At 33.2% G+C, this 15,777-nt stretch overlaps 1 protein-coding gene across 1 annotated transcript; it reads right to left on the reverse strand.

Annotated features, from left to right (window-relative positions):
* Positions 1-9,699: 9,699 nt before the first annotated feature.
* Positions 9,700-15,309, reverse strand: LOC115989540 (dehydrodolichyl diphosphate synthase 2). Its single transcript, XM_031113256.1, has 3 exons — positions 14,606-15,309; positions 12,456-12,523; positions 9,700-10,393 (listed from the first exon to the last, which is right to left on the reverse strand). Exons 1-3 carry the CDS (start codon positions 15,044-15,046, stop codon positions 9,946-9,948), a joined length of 957 nt encoding a protein of 318 aa, XP_030969116.1. The 5' UTR covers positions 15,047-15,309; the 3' UTR covers positions 9,700-9,945.
* Positions 15,310-15,777: the final 468 nt, after the last annotated feature.

The following is a 15,777-nucleotide window of genomic DNA, read 5'->3' on the forward strand; positions in this document are numbered from 1 at the left end:
GAGATGTGAAGGTTAATATTGGCAAGGAGAACAGTTGCAAGCAGGGTTGGCCAAACGCACACAAGAAAACAAAAATTAGTTACTAGTGAAGTTAACCGAATTAAGATGATGTATTCATACTGAAGAGTAAAGGGAGATTTGAGGGGGTCAATATTATCATAGAAAAAGAAGTTGCAAGTAGGGATGCAAATTAATCAAAATATTTATAAATAGCTTAGGCTTGATTTGTGAAACAAATTTGTTTATATTTGTTTATTTAGTGAACGAGCTAATTAAATGAGTCAAATTCAAACATAATAATGCATTCGTGAACAAATTTGTTACTTGTGAGTATAAAGCTCAATTTAAGTAAATATAATATTATATATTTATATATATGTACACATAAAAATACAATCATTGAAATATAACTTGGTACAAAATTTGTTGTAGGTGTAGTTAAATCCAAGTCCCCTATTGATAGAACATTGTTGCTTCTGTGCTGGGCGGCCTAGGCATAGAAATCCAACCAAGTCACTGTTAAGTGAATGAAAAATGCTAAAATTACTACAAATTTTACTACAAAATGCTTACAAAGATATGACAAGAATATGATTGGTGCCACTTAAATAATATAATAAACAAATGTTTGAATCAATTTTTTCTGATTGGTGATATGTTAGTTTGTAAATTTTATGTAGTAAAATTTATAGTATCCCTAATATCACTCAAATGGACTAGTCATATTAAAAGTAAGAATAATGGGTTAAAATATATATTAAATTGATTGTTAATAAATTAAATATTATTTAAGTAATACTTAAATATAAAAAGGCCCAATTAAATTTTCACCTTAGTCCTCAAATTGTGTTGAGCTGGCCTTACTTTTGTGTGATGGTAAGGACCTGTTGAACAAGTTTGACCATTTTAAATTGAAGCATATATTTCATGAAGCTAATTGTTGTGTTGATGCTTTAACCAAACAAGGATACAACTAGATTGATGACCTCTTAGTTAACTTTGTTCTCCTTTGCAGTGTCTCTTATGTGTGGTTGAAATTCCACCTCTCACTCTCCACCTCTTTAAAAAAAACTTTATCGTGTTCCGATTATTGAAGTAGTGTTTTTTTATTTTTATTATTATTAATAATTTTATCATTAAATCTAGATGTTTTTGAAATGTATTTGGATCCTACTTCAAAATAAAAGGTACTTGGATCTGTTAATTTTAACTGCTCCCTTTATCTTTTAATAATACTCCTTCCTTCTTCTTACCCCTCTCCCCCACGCCCCCCCCCCCCCCCCCTAAAAAAAAAAAAAAAAAATTCCTTATCTAGATGTGCAATTGATCAAATTATTATTTATAATTTATAGACATACTCCATTTCATAAAAAAAGTTATATTTAAATTTTATAAATTCATAAATGAAAATTATTTGGTCTAATTAACTTAAATAATATAATTTCAACTATAATTTATTTATTAATTATTTGCATAAATTTGTGAATGAGTAAAAAATTTTATTCATGGTATTTACAATGTATTGAAAAGAATAAGTTAATCAAGTAACTTGTAAATAAATTTAAACATTTTTTTTTGCTAATGAGGGTGCTTAGAGCTTTTCAAGTACCTAACTATTCCCTCAGGTATGACTAAAACCTCATCCTACACACATTAGATAATTACATGGAAGAAAGGTGGTCCCAAGATATAGGTTTGGAGTTTTGAATCTAAGACCTCATGTTTCTCATAAGGCCTTGGGAACCACTAAACTAATCCCGTAGAGTTGAAGTACTGAATGTTTGATTTTGTTTGACAAGAAAATGAACTTAACTTAAACATATAATATAGCTTGGTAATGAGTTCAAAATCGACTTGAATTCGAATAAATTCAAATGAACCAATCCTGAAATTTTAATTATGGATTTGACTTAACTTTGCTCAGGGGTGGCAATTCGTGTCGTGTTGACTCATGAGTTTTTGACTATATGAGTTAATCCTAACCCAACATGTTTATCAAACGAGTTAGGATTTCTCAACCCTAACACAATCCATTTATTAAATGGGTCAGTTGTGTTGACCAGTTTATCAAAATTTATCAAAACGAACAAAAAAACTAATTTTAGTATTAACCAAATTGATATGAATTATGAAAAACCAAACAAATAAATATTTTTATTATAAAATTTAGAACTAATGAGTAATTGCTTCACAAATATTTATTCAGAACTAAAGCATATCTCAATAATACAAATAATCAATCATAATATGTCAAAGAAAATAACCATAACAACTAATAAGTTTATATACTTAGGGTTTGAAGGGTATACTGGTAAAATGCCAATTAATTAAATGGGTCAAACAGGTCAAACAAGTTTTATGTGATTGACACTAACTCAATCTTTTATTAAACGAGTCAGTCGTGTCAACCCAAATATGACACGAACTCATTAAGCCTCAACCTATAACCTACTAATTTCGTGCCATGTCGTGTCGAGTTCACGGGTTGTGTCTAATTTTGCCCCACATGGCAGATGATAATATTCATCAGAGTAATTGATTTCTGAGAACTTTTTTTTTTTTTTTTAAATTTTTTTTTTGAGGAAGTGATTTCTTAGAACTTAGAAGTGGGAATTTGATATTGGGAAACGTGATATTAATTTTAGTGTGTGAAAGATTTAAAGGATGAAAACTATGAACTAGTAAAATTTAGGATTATACCGTTTCCATGAGTAATTAAAAAAAAAAAAAAGAAAAAAAGAAAAAAGAAAAAAAAAGAAGACAATGGAATTCATTTTGTATCTGATCATATATTTCTTGAGGGCTTTTCAAGAGGGACTTTGTTAGCCCTCATGATTTTTTTTCTTAACAACTCATTATCTCAATAAATTGGAAAAAAGAAAAGAAATTGTAAGTGCAGTTGTACTTTTTTTTTTTTTTTTGGTTGAATGAAAGGGGGGGTGGGGGTGGGGTCGACCATTGTGACTCACTCCCTGGGCTATAGGGGCACCCCCCGTTAGGGAATGTTGGATTGAGCCATAGCTATTGTGGTCTAGGTTGACCACATACCTTACCCTAGCATCTTGAGAGAGTTGGTAATCAGGGGCTCCTTAGTAGGGATACCCAAATTCCTCCGTAGGTACTCGCCCGGGCTTGAACTAGGGACCACAAATTTGATTCACGAATCCCAACCACCAGGCCACCCCTCTCGAGGCGTAAGCGCAATTGTACATGTATGATTGTATCCTTATTCCTGAATATTGTCATTCAAGCACAGCCTCTCAAGTCCATGTCATTTTGGTTTCGATGTATGCCCCTCATTGGTGAGAAATTATTCAATACAACATGAAGGCAACTACCAATATTTCATTAATTATGTAGACTCTTTGAAATTAGAAGTCAATAAAAAAAATTATCAATAATTCAACAATCACCAAAGATCAGTAATTCAACCCCCCCTCCAAAAAAAGAAAAGAAAAGGTTAAGCAGAAGATTGAACCTTGGTTATCATCATATAGAGATCAAGAAGCCTTGTGAACCTTTGAATAAGATATTTTAAAAAAATTAGAGTAATTTTAATGGGGTGTCCACTAGTCGGTTTGGGTCGGGTTTGTGCCCAACCCAAACTCGACCTGATCACTTCGGGTGAGGGAGATCAAGACCCACTACCTATTGTGAAAGGCATCAGATCGAATGGATTGAGCCTCATTAGGTGTCGAGTGGGTGTCGATCATAGTCGAGTTTGTTGTAAGGGAGTAGATTCTGCTAAATCTGGCCGAGATTTCGTTGGATCTGGCTGAATCTATCAAGATCTTGTTACATCTGGCCGAGGTCTAGCTGGATCTATTGAGATTTAATCAAGATCTAGCAAGATCTAGTCAAGATATGGTTGAGATCTCCTTATATTGATGAAGAGAGAGTTAAATCTTACTAGATTTCAGTCGAAATCAATGATTGGTGATTGAAAACTCATCGAAAAATGGCAGAATATTGGACTGGTTGGGTCCTTTGGGTTTCAACCTTGCTCACCTATCACTTGAACTGACTTCATCGGATTGGACATTCCAAAACCGTTGTTGATTGCGAGGCCCATTAGTCGGTTGGAGTCAAGGTTGGTTGACGGCAGGTCAGCTGGTTTTGTCGAGTTTGGTTGATCTTGGACACTTCTAAATTTCATTATGGAACTTCAAAAATCTTGACAGTTTTTAGACCCCTTAAAAACACAATTGGATTAACCGAGGTAATTAGCCAAGTTATTACTTAGTCTAAATTCCAAAACTAGGTTATCACAATCAAACAATCATATCATGCATAACAGCAGAAAGATAAATAACACAATGATATGATCATCCAGGAAACCAAACCGGTAAAAAACTGTGGAGGATTTAATCTAACTATCTTCAAGGTAAACCTGAATCTACTATGAAAGAATCGAAGTTTTACAATAGGAGTTAGACCATTAACATCCTATTGCTACCCACCAGTAGAAACTTACTGACACAACTACGTGCAAGCTCTAAGACCACGGACTTCTTCTTTCTTGGATTCTCCAACAAGTACAAACACACCCGCTTGTGTTTCTTTAAGTTCTTATGGCAAAAACTGAATGATCATCAAGTTCTTGAACGAATCTCCTTCTTGATAATCCTAAACTTGTGTAAAGGAAAACTCCTCACAGATCTCACAAGAGATTTACATAAACAGCAATATAAGCAACACTAAAACGTGATTAGGGTTTGCCTTATATACTTAGGGCAAAAACACAAAACCCTAAACATTTTAAATGAACTAGGGCTGAGTTGGAATTCTGCAGAAAAATGCATTCTGCCCGAATTTCGATTGATCGAGCCTAAACTTCGATTGATTGAACTAGGCCAAATTGCACTTTTAATTCTGCATCAACTTAAATCCAACTTTACATAAATGACACAACTTTGAACAAGTCTAAACATGACTAAACATCTTGTTTTGATCATAGTTTGCCAACAATACACATTAGAGTTCTAAATACATAAGTTCCTAAGTCTTTAGAACCTAACAAATCTAATCATTCATTTTGAAATGAATGGATTAAAATTTTCATGTTATCAATAATTAAATTATGTCAAAATAATGATGATTTTTTTTTTTTTTTTTTTTTTTTTTTTTTTAAACAAGAAGTCTCAATTGGAACACTAGGAAGTGTTAGTACTTAGTTGAGAAAAATAGATATAAGAAAAATGACATTTAATATTTATTTAAAAATCGATGATGTGACAAGTTTCAATCTAGTGACATGTTTTAAGGAAAATGCTAGGATCACAACTTTTGAATCATTATTCGGTTAGATCTCACCAGATCTAGCGAGATCTTGACGAGAGCTAGAGGATTTCAGCCAAATTTGGTTAGATCCAACCAGATTTCGGATAGATTTCAGCCAGATCTAGCGAGTTTTGTCCAAATCTCCTCCTCCTCCTTGACTTGACCAAGACTGACCGCCGCCCAACAAGAACCCAACCAGTCCAACTCAAGCTTCACCAGTTGGCAGCGAGTTTAGAAATTTCACATCCAATTTAGTCGGGTCAGTTTCGAGTTGTGTATAAACCCGACCTGAACTGACTCGTGGACACCCATAATTGTATGGGTAAAATCAATGACAAATATGAGTCCTATTAACTTTACATGCTGTTGTCATATTCTTCTTTTTGTCATGAGTCCTCATTGTATCAACTTTCAAGATTCATAATCCATGTAAAGATGGATTCTAAAAAAAAATAGAAAAATAAAATCCATGTAAAGGGAGTGGAAGAGAGTCTACAAAAATCATATCATGGTCTAATGATAGGCAGTCAACACACCGACACCGGCCCACTTGTAGCCTTCGTTTGAAAAAAAGAAAAAAGAAAAAAAAAAAAAGTTATTGATTTGAGAGGGAGAGTAATAATGACAGGAGCAAAAATTTGCAAAACAATATTATTTTAATAATAATTATTTAAATAGTACCATTTTAAAGTTATTCGGGGATCTAAGTTTTGAAAACAAGATTTAAAAAAAAAAAGTTATTTTCCAAATTAACCCGAGAGAGGTTTTTAATTATTTTATTATTAGTACAAGGACTACAACATTTTAAAAACTGAACCATTTGATAATTGAGAAAAGGAAATTCTTAAAGTTTTGAAGGTAGATTGAGATTCAATTGGAAGTCCATTCGTAATGATATCATAATCTTTTTTATAACTCAAAAGTTTTAATAGTGGAGGAAGGAGGAATTCGAATCCTAATTTATCTAATAAGAGAGAAGAGGTTATGCTATTTAGATACAAGGTTCTTGATTGGTGGCATCATAAGTAATCTAATAATTAATTAAAATACAATTCAATAGATATTGTTAATAAGGGGATACCTTTCTTTGAACTGAACTTTTATGTGGTTTAAAAATACCCTTATTAATGAAAGGTAACTTCATTTAGAAATAAGGTCATAAATGTCAAATAACAAATTTCATTTTAAATTAAAAAAGATAATTTCTATTGAATGTTAATTTCATTTTAAATTTCATGTTCGAAAAAGAAATTGCTTATCTCTAAAGTTTATCTTTTTTATTTGTTTGAAAAATAAAAAAAAAATATTTTCAAATTATAATAGATGCAAATTATTAGTCTTTACCAAAAAAATAGAAACAACACGTGTGCTTAGAGGCTTGTGTTTGTGTCTACTTTTATATATATATATATATATATATATCTATCTTTGGCTGAGAGGGTCAAATATTTTTTGTGTTGGCATATATACAAACGGATTAAATTTGTAAAATTGACTAAAAATAATATTAAAAAAAGCTAAACAACTTTTAAATGTACTTTCATAGCTTTTATAATTAAAAAAGAAGAGCATGAACAAATGTAAAAAAAAAAAAAAAAAAAAAAAATTGGGTTTATTAATCTTAAAGAGACAAGTTAACGAATACCCTAAGGACATCAATTTATAAACTATTTTGAGAAACTTTTTATGGGAAATGAAAAAATTAACTAACTTTGAGGACAATTTTTTTATAATTCCCATGAAAGTGATATTAAAAATTTCTTAAAATGGCCTATTAACAAATAGCTCAATCTTAAGGATAAAATTTGGTTACAAACTTGATTATAACCAATGACTAAAACTTCTATTAAAAATATTAACGTAACTACATATTTTAAAAATTTAATCGTTGGATTGCATGTTATTTATGTTCTTATTATGTATGTTAAATTTCTTACCAATCAGATGTTATTTATTATTTGATCTATAAACTTATTTTTTTTATGTATAATTTTAAACATTTGATTGATGACATAATTGTTAATCTTTGATCTTTTATGAATTTGGTAAATATAGAAGATATAAGAAGAAAATGAAGTCCGATGGCGAATTTGTCAAAATTTACATCCAGTAAAAAAATATAAATCGAATGAAGTTGTAGTCATTCACTACAACTAAGTTTCTAAGCAAACTTTGTCCCAATCTTAAAAGTACAAAACATGATAATAATAAAAATATCATTTTCAAAATAAAATGGTAAATGTTTATTAAAGTTTTTTTTTTTATGAATCAGATGTTTATTAACTACTAATCCTTTAATTTGTATTTTTGTGTGTGATCATGTATCATGTATGTTAGGATAAGAAATGAAAAGGGGCAACGAAAATGGTTGGATATAGCTTGATGGGCCTTGGCACGTAAGATAAGTAACTAAGACCAGGTCAAAGGTTTGAAACTTCATTACCTATTGCTATTTGCCATTGTTCCAACATTCTAGATCAAGATTAAAGAATCAGATTTGACTGCTGGTTTCAGGTCTGATTATTAACCTTTGTTTTATATTACTCTTACTAGGTCAATTTTGCCATCCTCTGTAGACTGACTAAGCATGAATAAAATGGTAACCACTGATGTTTCGGACAAGAGGGACAATGCCTCCTAACTCCCGGTCATCCTGCCAGACCATTTATTGATCACTATCCATTATTGATTATATGATTAAGTACATAGCATTTTAGGGAATAATTTAAATTGTTAAAATCATCAAACTAATGAAAACTACCCCCTCCCAAAAACACACAAACACACATTCATAACTTCTAAAAAAATTATCAAGAATGTTAGCACCACTACCTTATCTTCTAGTATAAACAATGATATAATCTTAGGTTCTAATTAGTTCAACTGATAAAATGTTTTAATAAATAACAATTATTTTGGAGCAAATGTCATAGATTGAAAATCAATAGTATCTATGAAAAAACAAAAAACAATGATACGATCATTAGGTAGTTATCTTATATTATAATTAATATATGTTGCCTTCTTCGCAGCTGTTATGTCCTGAAAAATACACTGCCTAGTTGAAGGATTAGCACAAAATGGCCATATCAGACACAACACTAACCCTCTATAACCTGGTACTAATTATCCTCGCAACTAAGCATAAGAAGCTGTTATGATTTCTGTCTTAATTGTTATTCTCTGCCTTTTTTGACACTTCATGCTCCTGCAGAAAATAATCAATAAATATGAAGCTCGACGACCCAATGAATCTGCTACTACAAGTACCCCCTTGTCCTTTATGCTTCGATGAATGAACAAGCTAGCAGTATAGATCTCCATCTATGACAACGCGTCAACTTAGTCACGTGCTTTATCACAATGTTGTTCTTTGTTGATGCTCCTTAGGCCTTCAGTGTAGTCATTCTCAGACCATAGTAGCCCCTCCCTGGTCACTTATTAATTATTATCGTCGGCATTCATCTATCATTGTTATTTGCTCTCACAATCAGCAATTTGCACATTCATTTTACACGTTCCATTCTCCTTCCATGTCGGTCATTTATGGTCATCTTTTTCAGGGCATCTTTCAAGCATTTTCATGAATTCACTTTCCAAACTTAAGTTGTCTTCAAGCTTCCACCTTGAGTTTGAGGGGCGTAGAGATACCAAGTCCAATAGTCAAGGCCCAAGTCTATTCTTGCTTGGTGTGTAAGAAAAATATATTACTTGTATTATAATTCAATTAACCATGGTCTATTTTATGGTTAATTTTAATCACTTATAAATACTTCATATTGGGTTTATTGTAACACATGAACTGAGATTATAGTGAAAATATAGCCATCAAGGGCTACCTTCGTGGATATATGTCGTAGGTCGAACCACGTAATCCTAGTACTGTTTCATCCTACGAAGCAGAGACATACCAATTTCATACTGGCAGTTTCATATTATAATTTTTCAGAAATTATTCATTTCGCTGTATTGTACCCGTACTCGTGTCCATGCTTCTTAGGTTACATCTTTTTTTTTTTTTTCTCTTCTCTCATTGCTTCCGCTCTCTCATCTCTATGATATTATATATTTCATTTTAATTTCAACAACACAAAAATTTATAGCCTATTTGGTATGTGTGTTTAAATAACAGTTTTCAGTTTTTTTGGAAATAAGTGTGGGTGAAAAAGTGTGTGAAAATGCGTGTAATATTGTTTAAAAACTGAAAACATGTGTTTAAAATGATATACCAAACAGCCCCTTAATTGCAAAAGTTCTTGTCAATCTGCATGTACAAAAGGACAGTAGACAGGAAAAAAAATTAGAAACACAGCTTACAGAAAATCTATGCTTCTTTATGCAATGAGATTGTGGAAAACAATGCTCCTTTATGTAATATTGATAAGTAAGATAATAAAATCCATGCTTCTGGCAAAAAGAATTACCCCATGGCCCATGTTTAGCTAAGAAGAGATATAGAAATCTTTCTGACACAAAGTGACCTAAGTTTGTTTATTATATGTACATCCAGCACCTTGATGTTGATTAGGTGCAAGTTGAACTAGCTATACATGATTCTTATACTTCAATGCTGGATCGTGAAATTATCATGAGAAACCTTTATTGCATGGTTCAAATTCTCTGCATGATGATACAGAAGCTAAGATCTATGTAATTGGCTATTTCTTATGTAATACGTGCACCATAGCGTCTCTGTCTTTGCTGAAATGAAATTAAAGCCTCTACAAACTCAGCTTTCCCAAAATCAGGCCAGAGTTCTTTTACAAAGAAAAATTCAGTGTAGGCCAACTGCCATAACAAGAAGTTGCTGACTCTTAGTTCACCACTGGTTCGTATTAGTAGATCAGGATAGGGATACTCGGTACAGTTGGTTTCTAATTCCTGTTCAACCAAGCTTTCACTGATGTCTTCTAGTTGAACGACGCCATCTTTGACTTTGCAAGCAAGACTTTTGCATGCTTGTACAATGTCATATTTCCCACTGTAACTAACTGCCACAATGAGTTGGAATCTAGAACTGTCTTTTGTTGCCTCTTCTGCATCACTTATCAATTTCTGTAGAGACTCTGGAAGCTTTGATGAATCCCCAATCACGCTTATTCGAATACCTTCACTGTAAAAGCAAAAGAGGATAAACCAATTTATTTCTGTTAACCCGTTTATTAATGAAACAACCTCAATATTTAACCTAGCACCAACCATCACATATAACTGAAACAATGGTCTGCCTACTAGGAAGTGATTCCTTTATTTGCTACAAAGACATGAAGGTAATAAAAAATGAAGATAGCAAATCCAACAGTGAACACTCTATTTATAATCTCAAATAATGGTTTCATTGCTAGCATATGTCTGCTTTACTTTCCAATATGTGATGATCAAACAAATAAATCCATTATCTTTTCAAAATAAGCATCCACATTTAGCAATTTTCACAAAAGATATTGTCTCACTATTGCAGTTCAGTCTATCAGAAGAAATTTATTGCTAGCTTGGCATTGACATTTCAAGCTTTTAGAAAATGAGCAAAAACTGTTTCCAGTGAGTGCAAGACCTCCAGATTTAGATCCATAGTTATTTAAGATTAGTTTTCTATTTCGATCTTGTAAATAGGACTTAATTTGTTTCTTGATTCATCCCTTCTCCTTCAGCAAAAGGTAGTTGGGCAGTAGAAATCATATCCAGGGGATCGTATGTGGGACAGTTTATTATGAGCTGCAAATGGCAACTGTATGTTACCTATTAGTTTGCTTTTGTACATTCCTTGAGATAATTATGGGAAAGTTCTAGGTAATCACTTTCAATACAGCTGAAGTTTAAAATAAATAAATAGAAAATCAAACACATGAAAAGTTGGGATTGGTGGAGCATAAAATGGAACACAAAACGTGGGACAAAGAATGTTGTATGTATGCATTAGACAACAATCAAAACTTTAAGACATTGATGCACAGTTTCAAACATTTTTAATACTATATAGATGATACCTATCACTAAGGAAGTAGTGCAAACATGCTTTCCAAATGAGTCAAAAAATGATTTGAGTTTGGACCAAGACTTATTCTAGAGTGCTCCATGAATGGTAGTAAAGCCCAAAGCATTGGGAGGGGGCCATCCTGACTATATTTGAACTGCTTGAAAAAAAAATTGAAAAACAACTACAATGACAATTCTGACAGGAAAAAGTGGCTACTATGGGAAAAGCACTACAAAACAACAGTGGTAAATAAAAGAGGTACTTCAAGAAGAAATTGAACATCACAATAAGAGAGCAAGAATGGTATGAACATCCCTCTAAAATGGAGAAGAAATGGCAGAAACATTGCTTATTCTGTCTTCTTCCATAAGCTAACAAAGCCCTATTTAACTAGCTTATGTACAAGCCCTTTCCTTGTAAAGTAAGAGCTTTGACAAAACCAACTTTATTGACGCCTATTTTACATAGTAAGTTAAAAATCTCATGTATTTGTCCCCCATTTATCTTCAACACAGGCTCTAAGCCTAACATCTACTACCTGTCACAGCTGGTCAATTCCATATTGGGCTGGACCCGAACATGTTATACAAGCGCTTACCTGGGCACAAGGATACGGTTCAATGAAAGTTACAAATCAGAAACTTAGTCTTACTACCGCTCAGTTGCTCTCCAAAACCCAATCACATCCTTGATCTTTCTGGAATTTGGATTCTGAAATACCCTTACAGTTCTAGAAGAATGAAAATATTTCCGAATAGTGGTTAACAAACTGGATAGTATAATAATCTAGGACAAAGTTGTTCGATTGATAAGCCACACATCATGATACTACCTTGATTAATATGTCTATTGATTAAGGAACTGAGAAAATTTCATATAGATTAATCCGTTCCAACTCAACATTGATACAAATATTTGGATTAAATAATTCAAAGTTTCCATTTTTTAAGAAACTAAAACAGTTATATAAATTGAAAGTCTGACTACTTCATGCCACATATGCACAACACCAATCATTTAAAACTATTACTACTTGTTCGGAATTACCTTTAAATTTCCTCAAGCAAATAGATACTGTATGCAATCAAAATATGAAGATAATGAACAAGAAAATGAAAAAATTTGAATCCTTATGCAAATGTACCAAAGCATCAGAATTGGTAACAGCTGGGAAAGAGAGCAGGAGGGTAACAACTACCTCACAAACTTCTGCATTTGTGACTTTATTTCTCTTTCAAACAAATTCATCAAGAATTCAACCTCCACCTGCACCATAATCAAACCAATCATTGAAAAGTTCTCAAAAAATAAAAATAAAAATTCAATCATTGGCAAAGTTCTACTAGTAGATTCTAGAAAAATCAAAACAGACAAAAACACTGCAAAATTTACAATTTGGAAGTACGTTTCTTGCTTTCTAGATCTAAGAGCATTACCATCTCCACTTAAAAAAATGATATCACAGTTAGATTTGTTATATAAATATTTGTCTAAAAATGTGGAATTTTAAACTTTTAAATGGAAAGTTCCTTAGAGGCAATTTTTGATCTTTGGAGTACTTGTCTTGGTGTCATGATAAACTACAACTTATTTTCAAAGCTTAACTTGATAGGAAATTGTGACTTTATTGATTTAACCATTTTTCCAATGGTAGTAGCTAAGATACTTTGAAGTCCTCATATAAAATCCTATCAATTTGTTACTAAAAAAGCGGTTTAGATTTTTTCAAACCATTAGTAGCTTAAATAGACGTTAAAGCATATTTGCTTAAATATTGATGATACAATCCTTCGGGGACACTTCGTGTACATTTGAAGGTTAATTCCAAGTTCTTGGTGCATAGGTTTTATGGGGGTATCTTATGGGAAGAAAGTGAGATAGTGTAGCCAAAGGTTGGACATCAAGCAAATTGAAAACCGGATCCGTTCAAACCAACTTTTTTTCTTCTTCTCCATTTTAAATATTTTACTCACCTTATTCAACTGTCTTCTATTGACGGTACGTTTTACAAGTATGTGTAGTGCAAGTATACATGGCAAAACGGGTCAAAATTTTCTGACTTTACCCGTTTGATCTGTAACCCGATTAACCCGTTTAAAAATGATCCGTTTTGACCCGTGACCCGCTTTGACTTGCGACCTAATTGACCCAACCCAACCCGCCCATTTTGCCACGTCTACCAAAGTTGAGTAGATTGAGATTGAGGTGTAATTCTTATAAAATATTTACGCATTCTTCTTTACTTAATACATTATGTACTCCATTATAATTTGTCATTTTTTATTTGCCACCTTCATTTTCTCTTCATACTTTAAACAGATAGAAGATTATACCAAAATTAGCTTCTAGAAGCTGAAACAAAAGTTGCACCAAATTTGGGTATCAAGTATTTAGTAGTAATTGGTAAATGGTAATAGTATCACCAGTGATAATCTAATCAAAGTTAAGGAACTCAAAAACAATTGACAAATTGCATCTATTTAAAAAAAAAAAAAAAAACTAGTTTGAAAATTACAAGTTAACTCGAACCCGTCCTGCGACCCGACCTGACCATTTTGCCATGTCTAAGTGCAAGTGCAAGACAGAAAGAGGGGACCTAATCCCAATGGACTATAAACGTTAACACTTCCAGTAAGACTATTGTGGCCTGCCTATTAATCGTGCACACTCTTTGGGGACCCCAAGCTCTCAATGACAAAGCAGCACGGACCTAATAAATCTGGTCAGGCCAACAGCAAACCAGGGGCTGATGAATTATTGATGGCACATAAGGGGAGTTATTTTTGTTCCTTCCAGAGTAGACAGTTTTATATATATATATATATATGTTAGAGATATATTAGCCCATTAGCATAGGCTCAAGCCTAATTCTACTTTGTGTGCAAGCCAAGTCTCCTACTTGTACTAGAAGTCTATTAGTCTAGGGTTTAGTCTACTATATATACACATGTTATGATTCATTGTAACACAGGATTTGTACTACACTCAAATATATTATTAATGTAACCCTTTAGGGTTTCCTCCGTGGATGTAAGCCGTTAGGCTGAACCACGTAACCCTCGTGTGTTATTGTGTTTTATACTTTATGCTTTCACTTCCGCATCCATACTAGCATATTCAACATGGTGTATCAATGCTAATATTTAACAATATATATATAGCAAAATTCTTAGAAGTTCTATTTACAACGGATAGTTGTTGCTATTTAAGAAGCTCTACTTTTTTTTTAAATAAAAAAAATCAACCTTAAGTCTGGAACTAATCTTATTTCTTTTGAGAAGTTAAAATAAGTTGAAAAATCCAGATTTCAAAATCATAGTGAACACGCAAAATAATAGTAAAACGAACCTTGGGGCGAATCCAGTTATCATAAGAGAAGGCGAAAACGGTGAGAACTCTAACCCCCCATTTACAACAAATCTCAACGAGCTCTCTCAGTGACCGTGCACCTGCCTGGTGGCCCGCCGAGACAGGTAAGCCTCTCTGCTTAGCCCACCTACCATTCCCATCCATAATCAGCGCCACATGATTCGGCATCAGCTCTTCACTCAGCTCAGACGGCAATGGCTCCTCTTCCTCCGCAGCGTTGAGGTCATTATGTTCACTGAGAGCTACGTTGGCTACAGTAGTTGTTGCTGTGCCTCCTCCAGTGAGAGTTTTGTGGGGTACGGTGTGAGAGCGGAGAGATTGAGAGAAGGGGTGTGAGTGTTGTTGTTGTGCTCTGGTTCTGAATGAGAGTGGGGATTTGAGTTCGTGAGGAACAAGAGGAAGGGACCGTAAGCATATCATTATTATTGTTGTTGTTTTTTGGTTTGAGCTGTACTTTTCCGCGCGCAGTTTGGAACGTTGTGCTGTGCTTATACGTCTCACTCTGTTTTTTTCATGAACTCATAAATTCACGACTTGAAATATTGAACAGTGTAACAGACTTTTTCCGTAGCACACATCAATGCCAATTGCAATGCTAACAGTATTTCATTCATTTTGGTCCATACTTTGAACGGTGGCTAGAGGCCTTGAGGTAGGGTGTGGCCTATAGTATTTGACAAATCTAAGTCTTCTTAGTGCTAGTGGAACCGAAGTATCTCGAGTAATCATTGTCGTATATTAATTTTTATGGGTGGTTGCTCAAATTCTTTGAGTTCTGTGGTAGATTGTGGCTTATCGTTTCAGTTTGAGTATGCACGTACAAACCGAAAATAAAAATCAATCTAACACGTGTTAAAATAGTACGTTTCTTTCATGCACAAATCATTAAAAGCCATTTTTTTTAGGGGATTAAAAGCCACTTAAACTAGATAAAAAAACATCATATATGTGGATCATAAATTTTCATTTATATGGATAATATGTTGATAAGGATAATTCAAAAAGGATGGTAAACTCATTTACGTAAGATGAGGCCGACGGTCCCAATGAACTCGTCAGCCTTACTTTTACATTCAGGGGGCATGGATGACACCACCTCAAGGGCGACTCCACCTTAAGATCACAACACCTAAGGTTGTCAAAATCAGGAT

Source organism: Quercus lobata, chromosome 1 (assembly GCF_001633185.2).
Source record: "Quercus lobata isolate SW786 chromosome 1, ValleyOak3.0 Primary Assembly, whole genome shotgun sequence".
Lineage (NCBI taxonomy): Eukaryota > Viridiplantae > Streptophyta > Magnoliopsida > Fagales > Fagaceae > Quercus > Quercus lobata.